This window comes from Octodon degus, unplaced genomic scaffold, assembly GCF_000260255.1.
Source record: "Octodon degus isolate 3935 unplaced genomic scaffold, OctDeg1.0 scaffold00004, whole genome shotgun sequence".
Taxonomy (NCBI): Eukaryota; Metazoa; Chordata; class Mammalia; order Rodentia; family Octodontidae; genus Octodon; species Octodon degus.
The window spans coordinates 32114567-32133706 of NW_004524580.1; the positions used below are offsets into that span (position 1 = coordinate 32114567).

General features: G+C 47.5%; 1 protein-coding gene across 3 annotated transcripts in view; it reads left to right on the plus strand.

Moving 5' to 3' along the window:
- Txnrd1 (thioredoxin reductase 1) overlaps nt 1-19140 on the plus strand; it is a 93691-nt gene that overhangs the window by 62338 nt on the left and 12213 nt on the right. For all 3 annotated transcript variants that reach the window (XM_023717007.1, XM_023717019.1, XM_023717015.1), the window contains 10 exons: nt 3215-3337; nt 4487-4559; nt 5822-5941; nt 10951-11093; nt 11442-11557; nt 12683-12908; nt 14982-15074; nt 16015-16091; nt 16535-16691; nt 18494-18601. In XM_023717007.1, coding sequence (XP_023572775.1) covers nt 3251-3337; nt 4487-4559; nt 5822-5941; nt 10951-11093; nt 11442-11557; nt 12683-12908; nt 14982-15074; nt 16015-16091; nt 16535-16691; nt 18494-18601 — 1200 coding nt within the window. In that variant the 5' untranslated portion in view covers nt 3215-3250. The remainder of the gene's footprint in view (nt 1-3214; nt 3338-4486; nt 4560-5821; nt 5942-10950; nt 11094-11441; nt 11558-12682; nt 12909-14981; nt 15075-16014; nt 16092-16534; nt 16692-18493; nt 18602-19140) is intronic.

The following is a 19140-nucleotide window of genomic DNA, read 5'->3' on the forward strand; positions in this document are numbered from 1 at the left end:
CTTGTCTATAAAGCATTTAACCCCCCTGTACACAACTCACTCCTTTTGAAGAAAAAAAAAATTGAAATGTAAAAGAATATGTTAACCTAGTGGGCATATTGATATTGTAAAATGTATTGGTATTTATTTATTTTTTTGATGGAACCGGGGGATTGAACTCAGGCCCTTGCACTTGCCAGATAAGCACTTACTCTACTGAGCCATCTCCCTGGCCTCCTAGTCTTTGATTTTTAATGTAGTAAATATTAACACATAAAACACATAAACAAAAACATTGCCTGTGAAACGCTCCGGAGACTGCAGGCTGGAGAGCTCCAGCACCACTCAGGCTCCCCATTGCTCCACCAGTTGGAGGAGGCTGGGCTGTCTTCCTCTTGCCTCCCCTCTCCCTGTCTGTTGGCGTTGTCTTCTACCTTTTACCTTCTTTATGGTTCAAGTGGGACATAATTCACCTGAATTGGAATGGCAGCAGTTTTGATTTTAAGTTAGGTTAAAATTTAAGAATGTAATACTTGGTTCTGGGGTCACCTGAATGTTTCCAGTGACGTGTCTTAGCACGTTAGTATTATCCCTTAGTTAATGTGGAATGATCGGGCCCACAATTTCCCAAATGAGTAAGTGAAAGAGGCAAGTGGTGTGATTTTTTTTTTTAGAGTTCCAGGAGGATCAAAACCTTCTAAGAATTTGAAATTCAGGGTGGCCTGCTTTTATTTAGTTACCAGATAAAGGAGGGGATATTGAAAAGGCGGGAACTGAGCAGGACCCTTCAAGGACCTTGACTTGTCCAAGTAAGATATTATGTTAATTTAGGAAAACTTTGTTATCTCTAGGAAGGCCTCTACCTAGGAGTGGGATGCCTGTAGCTACACGCTTTATCTAGTTAATTGGGTTTGGAGCCATGTGTCGTTAGCTGTGGTCTTGTCCTTTGAGGCTTCAGGGCTTCACAGGCCACTACAGGCCACAGTGGGACCAGTGACTCACAGAGGTTCAGTTGCCATGAGTCTGTTGCCCCTCCAAACAAGAGGGCTCGGCCTGGGACAGACTCATGAATACACATAGAAAGCCAATGGCTAATTCTAAACCCTGCAACAGAGCCACTTTGTAGCGGTCTCCATCAGTCTTACAGTGTTACTGTACAGGTGAAATTGTTCAGGGTCCCTCAGCTCTTCCTTTGTAAGATCTGTGCATTGCTTGTTATAATTTCAGTATAAGGATCCCTTCAGAAGGGCTGGGGATATAGCTCAGCCGCTTAAGTGCCTGCCTGGCAAGTGCAAGGTTCCGTCTTTGATCCCTGGTACCACAAGAAAGAGAAGAGAGGGAGAACCCCATCAGATGGGAAGTATCAGTAAAGAATGCAGACTTCATCATGAGGATGCATTTGTTTTCTTCCATTATGTGTACTGGGACAGGGCAGTCCTAAGGTGGTTTGCCTGCAGGCACCTGATGGGTGTATTCCTTCACCATCTCTAAGTTCAGAACAAAAAATGAGGTGGAAATTTAACAAGGGTCATCTTCCAGGAACGCCAGGTTGCACTTAGCTGTGTGCCCTTCAGGCCAGCAAACCCTCCCTCCTGCTCCACGCCCATCTCTCCACACGGCGCATTCCGCCCTCTGATCCGAATGGCTCTGACCACCAGCTCCTTTCCCCCACAGTGCCCGGCGTAGAAGTCAGGACCTTGGCCGTGATGCCAGCCCATGAGTACTGGCTTTGTTTTCCGGCTTCTCACCTTAGACCTTTCCTGCAGACGGTCAGGGTGCAGCCGTCTCCCCACTGTCACTGGCCACACTGCTGCTGGCTTCCCGGTGTCCATCCTCCTGCACCTCCACGCGCATTTGGCCTGCCTAGGGGCACCTGCAGGCCCGCTCCTCCTCCTCCCTCCACAGCACCCCCTTCCACATCCCAAGCACCCTGTTCTGCTGACCCCAGGGTCCACCTTTCATCCCCTGCACCTGATTGTAGGCAGGAGAAAAGTGTGCAGTCTGGGCCGGTAAGTTGGGGGTTTTGGATTTTAAGATTAAAACTGGATCTTTAAAGGACCATTTTAATGTGCTTGTTAACTTTTTCAGTCATTTGTTGTTGTTAATTTTAATAAAAGGTAGCCTTAAGTGCATCACCTGGTGTTTCAAACCAATATGAAGTATAACTGATAAATTTAAAATCAGTGGCATGGAGGGATTTAAAACAATAAATGAAACCTAGGGTATATGGAGGAGAGAGGAAAGGGGACGTAGGAAAGATTCAAGGTATGTCATATTTGTGTACTAAATACCCAGTAAGTAAATGTTACAGGTTGAATGTGAACAAAAGTGATATTAACAATGGAAACGGGAAAGGACGAGGAGGGGGTGGGGAGGGGCGTAGGAAGCTGTCTTAGGTCCTTGCACCTACTCACTGAGATGAAGGTAATCCTTATGCACTGCAAACATGCACTAATAAGAATTATAAAGCCAGTTTCTTACATGCCACCTATATGGGGACTAAATTATTACGGGAGCCTCAGAGCACATACAGATTAGAGGAATGCGCTTCACAGTCAGACTCGTGTCGGGTTGCTTACGAGACCGGGACTGTTTCAGCAGTAGAGCGCTTGGCCTGATGTCCACAGTCCTGTGTGATCCCCAGTGAGCAAACAATAAAGGCAAACCATACAATGCCTTGCAAAGGCAGGAAATTTTACATTTAAGTTTTCATGCAGGTCAGTGGTTTTTCTGAATCTAGATTCTTGTGCCTCAGCCAAGGAGAGCAGAATAGTCTTGAAGCATGTGGCTGGCTTTACAGCGCTGCGTCGGGAGGGCTTGGCCGAGTGGCACATGCCTCACTGTGTTAGGAGTCAGGATGGTGGCTCCATTCCAAACATGCTAGACAAATGGTTTTAAAAGCCTAATTTAAAACTTGGTTTGAAATTCGAGGGAAACAAGCCTGCTGATCATGCCCAGGTTGGGGCTAGGTTGGCTTTGTGCCACTGGCACACAGCAGTGCAGGATGAGTGTGTCACAGCGAGTGCGGTGTGCAAAGCCCGGTGGCAGCGGGTGCTTGTTTTAAACGAAAAACAAGCACTGCTCCTCACTGGAAGGAAGGCTTTAAGTCCAGTAGCACCTTTTACTACTTAGCTTTTAAAATTCATTTTGTTTCCTTTAAAGAAAGATTTCCTTACAGTGTTTTGATGTTGCTGCTTTAAGCTGAATTATCTTCCATTCTCTTCTTTGCCTTTAGGTTTCTCAGGAGAGCAAGCTTCAACAAGCAGTGAAAATGAACAGCTCAGAGGACCCTCCTCAGTCTTACGACTTCGACCTCATCATCATCGGCGGAGGCTCGGGTGGCCTGGCAGCTGCTAAGGCAAGGCCTCGGGTGGGGAGTCGGGCTGGTCTGAGTGTTATGGCCTGACAGGTGTATTGGATCCATTTGTGTATTTTTCACATGAACTTAGACAAGACCTATTAAAGCACGACTTCATAAGTCTCTTTCTCTGGTGTTTTTTTTTTTTTTTTGGTACTGGGAGTTAAACTCAGGACCTTGCACTTGCCAGGCAGGCGCAGACACCACTGAGCTGTCTCCACAGCCCTAAAGCACTACTTCAGAATCATTTCTTCAGATTGAGTTACAGGTGCTTCATATATAAGTGCAGGGCCCAGTGCTTTGGGACACATTTTCATCTGTTTTAATTGGGCTGATTTTTTTCAGTGATAATAAAGGTGTGTAGAAATGGTGTGACAATATATTTCTTCTTCATAAATGCAGTACTTGGCTTTGATGATCATATTCACAACTGCTTTCTCCCTGGTACAAGGATGCAAGTTAGATTTCTTCAGTTTACTTACTAAAGATGACCTGTGTCTTCTCTGATGGTGGAGGTCTGGTCTCCAGGGCATAGAGCTTACTCCAGTGAGAGGAGAGATACTTCACACAATGAAGCTGGCCGTTGTCTTCCCTCCTCTGCAGTGGGTTTGGGAACCCCACGGGTTCAACTGTTCAGTGGGCTCCTCATGTGAAAAGCTTAAGAAACCTGACAATTTCAAAAGAAAAACTACTATTCTGTCTTAGAAACTGAATTGGGTGAAACTCTTCTAATACTTCTAAAGATATCTTGAAGGATACACATTGAGTCAAGGGCCTTAGGCTATCAGTAACTGGCTTTATTAACTACTTAAGTTTGCTTGGAAATGGCCGCATGGGTTTAGGGCTATTGTTTAATCTGTTATTTGAGTGGAATTGCATAAGAAGATTCTAAGGTTTCTGGCTGATTCTAATAATTTTTACAACTGAAAGCTGCATAATCTTTAAAGCTATCCATACAACTGTTCTGGGTGTCTCTGATTTTTGCACTGGAGTCAAATTGATCATTGTGGCATATAGAATTCCTGGGAATTAATCGTCACTTATGCCTTAGATGTTATAGTTTAATAAAAACAGCATGGATTTTAGCGGCTCATTTCCAGCATGTTATGTTAACATCTTCCACTCAGTTTGATAATTTTTTTTTTCCAGGAGGCAGCCAAATTTGACAAGAAAGTGATGGTCTTAGATTTTGTCACTCCAACTCCTCTTGGCACCAGATGGGGTAAGTTTCTAAAATATTTTAAGTGGTTTTGAAGAAACAGATTTTCCCCTGGGAATAGTCTGTATGGTTTCTTAAACCCAAACTGATATAGTAACTAAAACCAAACCAGCAGTGTGTGTCTGTTTCCCTTAGTTAAGATGACGTTGATGGTCATATTCACAGCCTCTGCTTAGTTAAAAGGAACTCAGTTAAACACTGAAAATTTAGGTACACTGACAGTCAAGATACAAGAAAATTTATGCACAACCTATGAATTAAAGGTAAATGTTTGTGAAATCTACTGTACTTGGGGGGCTTACTGATCAAACATTTCAGCTTTGTAAGCTTGGTGTTTTAAATCCACCTCTTGAATACAGCAAGAGCTGAATCAGATCCTGCATGGTCAGCTCTTGCTGCCTGGCTGAATTGTGTTTAGTGTTTGTGTCTTCCACAAATACTCGTCGATCACTTATAGACCAAGGGATACAGCAGAGAGTGACCCATGCACTCCAATCATGCTCAGCAAAACAGCCCTTTTTAAAAAACGTTGTTTACAAAAATCTTTTATTTATTTGGTACAAGGTTTCGCTACACATTTCAGACTTGCAGTGATCTTCCTGTCTCAGCCTCTCTAGCGCTGGGATTACAGCCATGTGCCACCGTGCTCGGTTTTGGTGGCCAGCACAGTGCACCTAGAATCCCGGGCCAACATGGCATATGGTACTGAGGATCAAACCCAGGTTCTTGTGCTTGCCAGGCAGGCGCTTAGACTGCTGAGCTATCTCCCAGCCCTAAACAGCCCTTTTATGCGGTCAGTGGCACGTGTAGGCTTGTGTACAAAGTGATTTCAATTTCTGCCATCATTAGCAACTGTCAGGTTTTAATCTGTAAAGTATGGGAAGATTATGGAAATCTTTTTTTTATTTTTGGCAGTACTACAGATTGAGCTCCAACTCCAGCCATTTTAAAATTGTGGAACAAGGTCTTGAAAAGTTGCCTGGGCAGGGCTTGACCCTGCATCCTGCCTCAGCCCCTAAAATACTAGGTTGACAGGCATGCGCCACCAGTCTGTCTTTCTCTTGTGTTTTAGGGTACTACTAGTACTTATTCAATAGATAAAACACTCTAAACTTTAGAAATGTCTTGAGACTTAGGAGTAAAATAATATGAACAGTGTTGCCCATATTAGGCTAGTAAAAGATCTTCATTGAATTATAGCAATGGTTAACTTTTCCTTGAAGGCCTGTGAAACAGGCTGTGAACTGCTTTCCATGTTGTCGCAGGTCTCGGAGGAACATGTGTGAACGTGGGCTGCATACCTAAAAAGCTGATGCACCAGGCAGCTCTCTTAGGACAAGCCCTGCAGGACTCTCGCAACTACGGCTGGAAAGTGGAGGATGGAGGTAGGGAGTGAAGGCTGCCCTTCCGTTGGTGCTTCTGGGGGTCGCACTGGGGTTGTGCAGGCTTCCAGGGCTTGCCTGAGAGCCTTTGAAGGCTGTGCCCTGTTTTAAGTCCACACTCCTTTCCAGGTTGTGCATCCTGGGCACTTCGCTGTGGCCCTCGGGCCTCTGTTCTCCGTGGGGTGTGCATGCGCAGTGCAGGGCCTGCCAGGACCCTCTGTTGAGGGAGCAATGCCTCACTTCCCCCGCTCGCGATCCAGGGAGAGGAATACGGTGGATTAGAGAAAACATTATTTTGTTTCATTAGGTCTTAGTGGTAAAAACACGCAAAGCTGCAGAGAGGCTGCAGCTCCGTATCCCAGCAGGTGGAGCTCCAAGTCTGTGCCCCCACCCTCTGCACAGCTTCCATGCCTTCTCCCTGCCATGACCAGAGAACAGCTCTCTTGCTTTCTAGAGGACGTTTTTGCTCTGACACTGGGTAGCCTTGGGGTGCTGAGGGATCTGGGAGACCTGGACAGAGCAAAACCTGAACCTGCCTAATGCCCTAGGGAGTGGCCCGTGCGCCAGAGCCCGCAGGTCCAGGACCAGGCCTGTGACCTGCCTTTCCTCCAAACTTCAAACTAAGTACACTGAGAAGAGCTCAGGTCTTTAAAAAATGTCACCTTGTACCACATCCAGTGAAAAAGGTGGATGGGAACACTGTAATGTTTTTATTTGGTGTAAATTTTTAAAAAAGTGATAGGGTTTTTTTTTTTTTTTTGTCTTTCTGTCTTTATTTTCAGTTGGGGTTTGTTTTTTGTTTTAGTGCTGAGGACCAAGCTCAGGGCTTCCAGCTTGCTAGGCAAGTGTGTTTGTGTGTGTGTGTGTGTGTGTGTGTGTGTCCTGCTCAGCCTGTTCTGGGGTTGGGGCTGGTGTGGCATGTGATACTGGGGATCCGGCCGCAGTTTCTGTGCGCTTGCCTAAGCAGGCGTTTTAGACTGCTGAGCTATCTTGTTGGTCCTCTATGAATATTTTGAGTTACTTTGGAATACATGAAGAAGGAGGGTTTTTTTTTTTGTTTTTGTTTTGTGGAACCGGGGATTGAACTCAGGTCCTTGCTCTTGCCAAGGAAGCATTTATTCCACTGAGCCATCTCCCCGCCCCCTGGAATACACGAAAAGATACATAGGAAAGACTTTCAGAAAGTGGCAAGAATGATGGAATAGGTTTGTTTGAAGTGAGGAAGAATATTTTGAGAAAAAGGGCAATGTCTTTTACTGTAATAAAGTTGGAAATATTTATGCAGCTGGTTGTGGTGGCGCACACCTGTGGTCCCAGGCCTGGGAGGCTGAGGTAGGAGGACTGTAACATTGAGGGCAGCCTGGGAAATGAGGAGACCCTACCTCAAAACGGATGGGTACTCAGCGCAGCGGAGGAACAGGCAGAACGAGGAAGGGAATGGGGCTTTGTTTTCTTTGAGAACATGGAATAGGATGTGGGCAAGGTTGAGGATTTCTCTCAATTGGAACACAGACACTGAGGCTTTTTATGGCTTGTTGCCAGGGGTGGAGCTTGGAGGGGATGTTCAGATACACATGAGGGAGCTGACTGGGGTCTTCCCTGAGGTGGCCAGAAGGGTGGGAGCAAATTATGTCATGGGCTAAGTTGTAGAAGAAGGGGGAGGTGGTCTTGGGAAGATGCACTTTCATTTTAAGGGTGTGGGCCATATTAGATGACCACCATAAAGACTTTAGCAATTCATACTGGGGCAGAACCTATCAAAAACTAAAGGGAAAAAAAAAGGTTTGGAATGTAGGTCAGCACTCTCTGGATTCAATCCCTATTACTGCAAAATAGAAACAAAAGGAGAAAACACGATGAGTTTTGCCGGCAAAAAAAAAAAAAAAAAAAAGTCACCTTGAGCTCACCTAAGATGAATTGCTCCTTTCCAGAAGACTGATTAGCTTTATACTGTTCAGATTTATCTATTTGGGTTCTCTTATGCTCAAGAATTAATCATGCCTTTAAAAGTATTTTTTTTGGCCAGCACAGCCCACAGCATGTGGTGCCGGGATTGAACGCTGTCCCTATGCTTCACCTAAGCTTGCCTAAGGAGGTGCTTTAGACCGCTGTGCTATCTCACCAGCCCCTAAAAGATTAAGCGTTTGAGAAGGCTTCAGAACACACTGTCATTGCATAGACAGTAAGACCATCAGTCCACATAGGGGCTTGCTGAGCTCTGGGCCATGTTTCCCCAGCACGCACTGATGTAATGTGGCACACGCAGTGAGACATGTACGTGTGAGTGGGGCTGATGCACACAGGGCTGTGGACAGGCCCTCCACCCCTGGTTTGCCTGGCTCCCAAGGTATGATCAAGCTATACGTGAATGTTTACATTTTTTGTTTGTTTTTGAGACAGGGTCTCACTGTATAGTTTAGGCTGACCTTGAACTCACTGTGTAGCGCAGCTGGCCTCAAACTCAAGGCGATCCTCCAGATTCAACCTCCTAGTACCAGGGTTATAGGCATATGCCACCACACCCAGCTACATTTTTAAATATTCATTAAAGACACATTTTAAAATATTTCCTTTGGCTTAAACATTGTCACCTGTCCTTGCCACTTTCTGAAGCAGTCCTGGAAGTCCTCTTTCATGACGGCCTTTACGAGGTGTGATCAGAGCAGTGAACGTGTTCGCCAAGTTCCGTCCAGTGGAAGGGAGGCTTGTAAAAAACACGACGCGTGCTGGGTGTGGTATGTGGCGGGCCTGTAATCCAGCAATCAGGAGCCTCGGGCTGGAGATGCGCCATGAATTAGAGGCAAGCCTGAGCGACACAGTAAGACCCTGTCTCAAAAAAACTCAAAACCCAAAACAAAAGCAAGTGCCCTTACTCACCTTATCTGCTGGATCTGGCGCTGGATGGTTTCTGGTGCTTGATGACCGTGAAAGGGAAGCATTTTGAACGGATCCGGAACACGAAAGCAGCAGTCATGGTGGCACCACTGAAGATAGAAGCAGACTCGAGATCTGCTGCAGAAGGGGCAGGGTGGCAGGATGAGTGTGCCCACAGCGAGGGAGCGTATTCAGAGCAGAGTCGTGGCAGTGTCCGAGTGTAGACCTGCGCTGTAGTTTTCAATCACACTTGGTGGAGTTGGAGTAATTCCTGCCTCCCTACTGCTTTGGGCTTCAAGTGTCGCCAAATATGTTCCTGACCGCAGTGCTTATGTTAGTTCAGTTTCTGTCACTGAACCTGGCTCGTCAGCAGAGCTGACTGGAGCCCCAGCTGCTGTGAGGGCATGAGGGCACCTCGAGGTGCCAGGCACTTCTGCAAGCCAGCTTGGGACTTCCCTGGGCTCCCTGGCAGCCAGGGAGGGGGAGGCATGTGGGGGGGGGCATACCCTGGTGACCAGGCTCCTCCAGCCAGGCCTGGCTCCTGTGTCACATTTCACTGTGGTCTAATCTCCTGGGACTCACAGGCTGGGGGGAACATTCTAGAGCTCAGCCATGCCAGGCATTGTCAGAAGGCAGTGTGCTGCAGGACCGTGGGTGTGGCTCGAGCACTTTGCCCCGCGGGCTGCACATAGGTTCCTTCTGCTTGAGCACAGTCACCCTGGACAGGAGGGCACAAGGGTGGCTGCCCACTGTGCCACAGGGGAAGAAGCTTCAGTGGGGAAAGGAGATTTGAGGAGCTGGGGCATCGGCCGGGTACTAGGTGGCAAGGGCACCCTGGGTCACAGTGGCCCCTGGTGTTGTGTCTGGACTTTCCGTGCAGCGCAGCACTCTGGTTAGGGAGGATATGGAAAGTGACCAGCATTACGCTGGTGGCCACGCAGTGAGATGATCACACAGAGAGGCGTGGGGAGTGCATTGGCAAAGGGTGCATCCTGCCTTTGTGCTGAGCTGCGTCCTCAGGGCCTTGTAGCTTTTATTTTGAGGCAGATCTCAGTCACTTATTGCAGTCTCCTGCTCAGCCTCCCACGGCACCCGGATCACAGCCCTCAGGCACACGGTGTGGTTCAGGGTCTCTTCAGCACCCCGCTCCTCCAGACCCCTCAGCCGTGCAGCCTCCCAGTCAGACCCGATCTCTTCAGGTTTGCCTGAGTGCTAACGCTTCGCCTTTCGTGGTTGCACAGACTGCGCATCCATACTCAGCGCAGTGTTATGCTGCCTTTTGCTGGTGGAGGCCAGCTGCAGGGTCTCCTAGGCCAGGCTTCACCGTGTCCTGTGTGCCCAGGCCACCTGACGGAGCTGTGACTTTCTGTCCTCATTTCCCTGGGAGAAACTTTGAATTTGTGGAGTATTTGCTAGCCTCCAAACCACAGATTCCCCAGGACCTGTCTTGTGCACGCCACCAAAGTGTAGTTTATCTGTGCACTATTGAGTGACAGAAGGCTGATTCTTATCCATTAAAATTTTGAAATTCAGTATTTCAGTGACTTGAAGGGCTAATTTACTTGTGATGACATGAGACCGTCTGGTGAAATGAGGGGTTGGGGCAGCGAGACAGATGCTGACAGTTCTCCTTTCCTGTAGAGGGCAGGCTGTTTGAGGCTTCCCGGGCCACACTCGGGTCACACCGCCCCAGCTCCCCTGGCCCGTGTGAGCTGTCTGGGACGAGAGCTGCTGCGCCTCAGGAAGACTGCTTACCACAAGGTCAGCAGGCGGGGCTGACCTGACGTCACAGCAAGCACCGATGCTAGCTTGGTGGCTGTATGCCTGGCTCTGTGAGACTCCTCAGTTTGTTACAAATACAGCCCAGGCTGAATCCCACTTCATTTCTAGGTAGGGGAAAAACCGTCTGTGTCATGGCTGCTTCAGTCCTTGGAAAGCCTTTGTTATCCAATCCTAGGGATGTCTGCCGAAAGCCGAAGACCAGTGAGGACCAGAGAGTGGCTGCTGTGCCCAGCGTGCAGGGCCTGCTCCTTGGGACGGGACGGCTCTGCTCGTGCTTTTCTCTCCGAGTCGGTGCTGAGACCCTTGGGGGTGCCGGGCCGTCGAGTCCTAATGTTGTGTCTGGTTTTCCCATGCAGTCAAACACGACTGGGAAAAGATGACGGAAGCCGTGCAGAACCACATCGGCTCCCTGAACTGGGGCTACCGAGTCGCCCTTCGGGAAAAGAAGGTTGTCTACGAGAATGCTTACGGCCAGTTCATTGGTCCTCACAGGATTAAGGTCAGCCTCACATCACGCGTGGTTGCTTTTCTTTCTTTTTCTGAGGTTTGGATCCTGGTAGGGCAGCATATTTGGCAGTGTTATTACATCATCAGCCGCTGCCCCAGACATGAGCTTGGCAGTTTGGCTGTGATGCCTTCTCGCGTGGCTGTCTGTGGGGTGTGTTGGGCACAGTGCCCAGGACCAAGCCAGCTGTGGTCTGTTCATGGCCAGTCCCCATCCCTCAGATTGTCCCTTTTGCCAGGGTCAGATGAGACACTGCAGAAGCACCTTTGTTAATTAACTCTGTGACTTACAGCTCTGAGGAATACTGACTGACCTGAAGTTGACATTTTGGTTTCTCTATAGGCAACAAATAACAAGGGCAAAGAAAAAATTTACTCAGCAGAGCGATTTCTCATTGCCACTGGTGAAAGACCTCGATACTTGGGCATCTCTGGGGATAAAGAATACTGCATTAGCAGGTAAAGGGGCGCGCGGAGGAGAGAAGCCCAGTGTGGGCTCTGCCCTTTTCCTCAAGCCTGCTTTGTCTGATTCTTTATATATATTTTTTAATCTTTAAAAATCATTTATTTATTTGGTACAGAGGCTTGCTATACAGTTCAGACTTGTAGTGATCCTCCTGTCTCAGCCTCCCCTGTGCTGGGATTAGAGGCATGGGCCACCATACTCAGCATGCAGTGTTAGGAATCGAGTCTGGGTCCTTGCGCTTGCCAGGCAGGTGCCTAGCCCACTGAGCTTTCTCCCCAGCCCTGTCTGATTCTTAAAGAGAAAATATTTTAAGCAAGAGAACATTTTAAAAATTGAAAACTGCAAGTACTGGTTATTCTGCATAGAGAGTTAACGTAAACGCACAACCAACCCACTGGTATTCAGGTATGTATATGTGTACATGCTTGTGTGACTATGCAGGTGTCCAGTGCCTGCTCACAGGCTACCCACAGGCGTTTTGTGTAGCAAGTGTGGAGTGGGTGCATTTACCTTGCAGAACTGTGGTCATATTTTCCTTTTATACTTGGAAAGTGGACACTGAGAGAAGTAGAGAAAGGAGTTCATGCATGTGATTGGTCCTGGCCCCCCATCACTGCTGCCCCGAGGAGACCCTCTTGCACATCAAGCAGGGGTGTGCGTGTGATCTCCTTTTGCCAGCTGAGTAGTAACACAACTGGCACTGTTGCGTAGAGGCTTTAAATTACGAAGTTGAAAGACATGGTTGGTGGATCGCCCTCTGCAGCGCAGCTTGCCTGGGAGTGTCTGGTCGTATCGTGCCTTAGTCTCCTTGAAGCCTCCTCTGTGGGCACAGCTGCGGCCAGCTTGGATGGCAGCTGCTGGCAAAACACCATAACCTGTGTGGCTTATGAAGCCTTTGGGACTTCCCCAAGCCACGGAGTGGCAGAACAGGGAAGAACATATCTGAGGCTCTCTCCAGGCTTCTGTGTGTGTGTGTGTGTGTGTGTGTGTGTGTGTGTGTGTGTGTGTGTAGGTAATGACGTGCTTGTAATATCAAAAGCGTCCCGTTCTGTAAAGGTGAAACTATTTCTTCCCCCTTGGCCGTTATTGACACGTGCACGTTTTACCATTGATTTCAGTGATGACCTTTTCTCCTTGCCTTACTGCCCGGGTAAGACCCTGGTGGTCGGAGCATCCTATGTCGCTTTGGAATGTGCTGGGTTCCTGGCTGGCATTGGTTTGGACGTCACCGTTATGGTCCGGTCCATTCTTCTGAGAGGATTTGACCAGGACATGGCCAACAGAATCAGCGAACACATGCAAGAACATGGCGTCAAGTTCATAAAGCAGTTTGTACCAGTTAAAGTAAGTGGGGCTCTCTGTACATTTGTGTATTCTGTATTGAGGATAAAAGGCAAGAAGAAAGGCCGGGTTGGCAGGGAGCACCCTGTGCGTCTCACAAAGGGTCAGGACTGTGTGCCTCCTCGCCATTACCTACCAAAAAGTGCACGTGGCCCTGCCTGCTGCCCGGGGAGCTTGGCTTTCGGATGCAGAGCCTTAATCCCTCTCTTTGTCTGTGTCTCTGCCTCTTTGCTGTCTAATAGGGACTGTTGGTTTGTACCATCTTTGTTCTACTCTCCAAGTGCCAGAGCTCGGAGGGGGAATTCAGGGCTAGCCTGGTTTGTTCCTGGGGATGTGGTGGGGCTGACATGTGTGCTATATATAACCCCAGTGTCCCTGGGAGCAGTGATCTCATTCTGTTAGTGAGCTGGCTTCTTGCTCACTTTAAATCTGCCTAAATGTTTCCAAGTTGCACCTGAGGCTTAGCCTTAGCACAAGTTTCAGTGTGTAGGAGCGATGGTGGGTCACTTCGTGTATCTCTGTAGGACCAGCCGTTGCCTTCAGTACAAGGAGTGGCGAGACTGCTCTGTGAAGGTTTAGATGTACCAGCTAATATTGTTTTCTGTCTCAGTAAGGTAGTACTTGCATGACCATGAATTTATTCTCGCTGAGAGGTAAGAATGCAGTTGGGGTCAGTCTGATCTGGATTTAGGTGCCTTCTTGCAGTCTTTCCATGTGATCTAGGGAGAGCTACTTAATGTCTCTGAACCTTGGTTACTTTGGTGAAGTGGGACCGATGGGAACATCTGCTTGCACATTCTTGGGAGGAGTGTGACGGCCAACCCTTGTGCAGCAATGGGCTGGCACGGAGGAGGCCCGATGTGAGCCTCTCACATTGCTGTGGGGACCGAGGTGTGGCTCTGGGGGAGTTAGAAGTGCTCGGTTGTTCTGGCTGTTTTTCAGGGAGTGGACATGCTGTATGTGTGTTAGGGCTATGATTGGAGAGCACAGCTGTGTATCTATTATCTATAAGTTATATAGAATAGGGAGAGGTGTGTATGTAAATATATGTAAATATAGATGTATTACATGTAAACAAGTTGTATAGCTATATGCCGTACTGATAGAAAAATAACATCTTATATAAATAGGACTATATGGAGAGAGTGTGAGTGAGCTGTGAACTGTGTTGAAAACCCTGTGGGCAGCACCCAGTAGCCCTGGGTCATGAGGTAACTGGGTCCCTGCTGTGTCGGAGGTGACTGAGTGGAAGGAGTAGTCTGCGGAGAGGTGGGCAGCACGAAGGCTCTGTGGGGAGTCAGCGGCTGGGGACAAGCTGCGCCGGAGCCCAGGGGCGAAGTGGGGAGGGCTCAGGCCTGTGCTGCCCTTCGGAGGCGGATCTGAGCCTCGGCCACTTTGGCGCTTCTACGGAGTAGGGTGTTTGAACTTAAACAGGAAAGGCCTCGGCACAGTGAAAGAGGCTCTGCTGAATAAAATGAAAAGGGAATTCAAGAAAATGTTCACTGTGTATTGATGTCAGAAATAAAATGACCCCGACGGCATTCTCAGACCAGAACGGTCCTATTTGAAAAGTAGAGTGCAAAACACAGGCAGCCATACAGCTCTCTCTCAGGAAGTAGTTTACAGAAATGCATGATTCGCCTGTTACTCAGGCAAAGAGGGCTGCAGACAGAGAACGTGTCTGTGTGGAAGGTGCCTTGCACCGCTGCCGTCTGCCATCTGCCGGGGGCTGTGGCCGTGTGTCCTGGTGATTTGGGGCAGCAACGGCTGAGTGGCTAGTGGTTCTGGGTCCTGAGCTGTATGTAGTTCGTTGATCGGACTTTAGGGATTTGGTGGGTCTTCCATCTTTCTTCTTTCCGTTTTTCTCTCCAAATCTGACTGTTTAAGAGCTATTCGAAAAAAGGCCTCTAACAATGACATTAGGCAGTGAGGAGTAAAGTTAGAAGGTGAGGGAGAGGGACAGAAAAGACCTTTCGAGCCAGATTTTGTGTTTTGGCTTGAGTTAGAAAGATACAAAAAGTAGTTCTCCTCTTTGATAATATCCTTGCTTCAGAGCAAAGTTTTATTCTTTTACAGATTGAGCAAATTGAAGCAGGGACCCCAGGCCGACTGAAGGTGACGGCGCAGTCCACGCACAGCCAGGAGATCATGGAAGGAGAGTACAACACGGTAAGCGATGGGCCAGCGCCAGGTGGGTGTGAGTACACTGGCATCTGTCCTGGCCTTGGCACAACCACTGGTACAGAGATGTACAGGCGTCATGCCCCTTCTGAGGTGACCCGCTGCTTCTGACATTACCACTGGTCTTAGTTACTTTTCCTTTGTTGCTGGGACAAAATACCTGATGCCCAGAATTAAGGAAGGAAAGGTTACTTAGCTCACAGTTTGTGGGGATTCAGTCCATACTGGGCTGGCTCCAAGGCAGCGTAGCATATGGCAGAGGGCAGCTGCTCATGGTGGTAGAGAACAGCAGCGCAGCGAGAGCACGAGGGCAGAGCCGCCGGGAGCAGGCCTGCTTCCCTCCCTTCGACCGCATGCAGGCTGCCGCCCAGGGCGGGTGCAGCGTTGTCACCCAGAGCCCCAGCGTTGGACCATGGGTCAGTCGGAAACTCTAGAAGCCCGCGCATGGCTGCATGAGGCCTTGGGGGGCATCTAGACACATAACACCATTTGTGTAGGAACAAGGTTGGCTGCAGGGTTTCTGTACTGTGATTTAAAATAACATTTGTCCATTTGCTTAGAAAAGCACCAGAAGGTTTATGTGTGCAACAGCTTATCCAAGCTGTGTTTCTCCTCCTCTCCCCAGCTCCTGGCTTAGAGAATGACTCGATCCCACAGGCCGTGCCGACCTTGTCACTGAACCCGGCCGGGTGTTAGCTCCCCTTGTCTCAGGGAGAAGTGGAAAACGATTTTGGCTGTATCATGTAAAAGATTTAAAGAAAAATAAAGTTAAAGAGTTCATTTTGTTTGAACTGTTACTTTCTAAATGAAAGATTTACTTCTGGGTCTGGAAAATGACATTAGATTAGCTTAGCAATCAGAAAACTATGATTAAATGACTCATGCAAGGACTTTTATTATATTAATACTTTGTATACTAATTTTCCAGGTGTTGCTGGCAATAGGAAGAGATGCTTGTACAAGAAATATTGGCTTAGAAACCGTGGGGGTGATGATCAATGACAGGTAAGAAGCCACCGCGTCACCTTGGTGCTGTTGCACTTACACAGCCCTGAGCCTGTCTGCAGCTGTTGCTTGGGTTTTTGCTGCAGGCTTCCGCTTTGGGCTTAGCAGGCTCCTCGCGGTGCCAATCACATTCACGCTTCTTGTTAGCTTTGTTGGCTCCTGGAATTGAGACTCTCTTCTCTTGCATTTCTTTTTCCTGCTGTACTGGGGGTTGAACCCCAGCCTCACTTTTAGCCATATATTATAAGATTCCTTGTAGTTTCCTAATTTTTTGATTTTCCAAATAATGGTCAGAATGGTCAGCATTTTGGTTCCTCTGAGCATTTTGGCCTCGTTCTAATCGATTAGTATGTATTCTCAGCTCTAGTCCCTTTGGGTAGGGGAACTTAGGTCTGCTTAGTTCACAGTGGAACTTGGTGATTTTTAACTGAATGCATTTGCAGGACTGGGAAAATACCAGTCACAGATGAGGAGCAGACCAACGTGCCTTACATCTACGCCATCGGTGACATCCTGGAGGGCAAGCTGGAGCTGACGCCCGTGGCCATCCAGGCGGGCAGGCTGCTGGCCCAGCGGCTGTACGGCGGCTCCACTGTCAAGGTGAGTGCGGCACTGCCACCCACCCAGCACCTGAGCTTTCCGCTGTGCTGGCAGCGGGGCTCGGGGCTTTTGCACCAAACAACCTCAGCGCGTTTTGTAAGCTGTGTCTAGATAGGGTCCTCATTAAATTGTGCAGGCTGCCTTTGGACTCACCATCTTGCCCAGCCTCGCAGGGGCTGGGACTGCAGATGTGTGCCACTATGCCTGGCTAAGGTTGGCTTTTAAATAATACGCTCAGGTCCCTACCTAGAGGGGTGCAGTTGAGAAATTTTCCAGGCTGTAATAATTTCATTACGTTGGTATGACATTCTACATGTGCTTTATTAAGTATGTTCCAAATAACGCATTGTTAAGACTGCTATCTGATTTACTGTGAAAATTGTTACTTTTGAAGTTACACTAAGAATAAAAACAGCTTGCTCGTGTAAATTGTTGCATTTTTCCATGAATTTCATCATTGCCCCCGTCAGTGTAATTTTCTAAATCTGTTTTGGCACCTACATGGCTGTAAAAGGACTTGGGGATTAGGTGTTGATATGGTCAGGCTTTATTCCCCTGGCCTTTCTTTGAAAATAAAAAATCTTTTGCTCTTGGGATGCGGAAAATGCTGTGTGCTAATACTAATGTAGTGAACTGTTTATCCAAGTTGATATAGGCCTTAAGGCAGTCTGACCCAGCCAAGAAAAAAAAAAGTCCTTTTCAACTTTAGGGGGCCTGCCGGTTAGCTCAGTTGTTTAAGCGCCTGCTCATGCAAACGCAGTCAGGTGCAGGATACTGCAGTTCGATCCCCATCTCTACCTGCCTTGCCAGACCTGCCCTTAAGGCAGCCTGAGCCAGCCAGCCAAAAAAAAAAAAAAAATCCTTCCAGGTTGGTATCAGAAGCTGGAACTCTGTTATGCTGTACAGGACAGGATGGCAAGAGGACAGTGAATATGTACATGTTTTTTAAAGAGGTTGGGGATGAGCTAGTGGAGAGAACTCAGTAGAGCCGTTTTCCTGGTGTGAACCATCAGGGAGTGCTTCCCTTCGGTTACAGCAGTGGAAGCTTCACAGGGTGGTACTGGTAAGATGGGCTTGTGACCTGGGGTTGTTTTGGGTTGTAGCATGATGAAATGTTTCTGTGGCTTTCGTTGGCACGTTGTGGCTAGACAGGAGTATGCTGGGAGTGTGGGTGTGCTGGAGGGCCACCTCCAGTTATTGCAGCTTTGCAGCCATTGCAGTCCTGCGGCTATCGATGAGTCCTGCAACGGCACTCAGCACCTGCAGCCGTTTCCATGTGTTAGATTATAAGTATCATTTTTATTACGATTATAGTACTGTGATCTGTGTAACGTAATGATCATAGGCTTCTGAGAAGTAGAATTATTGAGCCAGAGGCATAGACTGCTTTTATGGCTTTTGACATGTATTATCTAATTGATGTTCCAAACAATTCAATTGATTCTTATCATTAATTAATTACTATTGGGCTGTCAGTATTGGGTACCCCTGTATTGTTTTTCAGGGTTTTATTAGAGGAGAAAAAGTGGTCCTTTTTGGTGACCTCTGCTGGGAAAGGGAAGAAAAACAATAAGGATGTCTTCTGGAATCAGTCCTGCTGGACCTCAGGCCCATAGCGAGACATCACAGAGTCTCCAGTTCTAGCGTGTCCCTTGCTGCCTGGCGTTGGGACTTCCTCACTGCTGCTTGGGCATCATCTGCTTTCCTCTCTCGACTTTGAGCCTTTTAAAAATAAGCCGTGGTGCTTTTCTGGAAAGTTACAAGCCTGCCTGTCCTGATTCTTTTCCTCTGCTCTGAAACAGTGTGACTATGAAAATGTTCCAACCACTGTGTTTACACCTTTGGAGTACTGTGCTTGCGGCCTTTCTGAGGAGAAAGCTGTGGAGAAATTTGGGGAAGAAAATGTTGAGGCAAGTGTCACTACTTTTTTTCTTCAAAATTTTAAAGTAATTTTAAGTGTATAGAAATATTAAGAAATAGTGTGAAGAGCTTCCTTACAGCCAGTTTACAGATTTACGTATTATACTTCACCTACGTATTTTATTAATTTTTGTACTTTTGTGCCTGTACTTGTTCTCCTCAGAGCCACGGGGAGGAAGATAATGCTCCTCTGCAGCCCGTGCTGCTTCAATGTGTGTTTAGTGTGCACGAGCACATTCTCTTACACAGCACAGTATGATTTCAGGAAACTTAATATCGATAAGATAGTTTTTATCTGATTTTACCTTTCATTTTCCAAATTTGTCAGTTGACCCAGTAAATCCTTCTGCTTTTTAAAATCACAGTAATTGGTTTCTTTTGATAGTAAAATAATGTTGTTTTAATATGAAAAATATACCCAATGAAGACGAAATTATAAGAAATAAAGCCATGCTGTTAAGTTGAGCTGTGGGGGACTCAGGTCAATAATTTCTGACATTGCCAGTTAAACAGAAGACCCAATGCTATT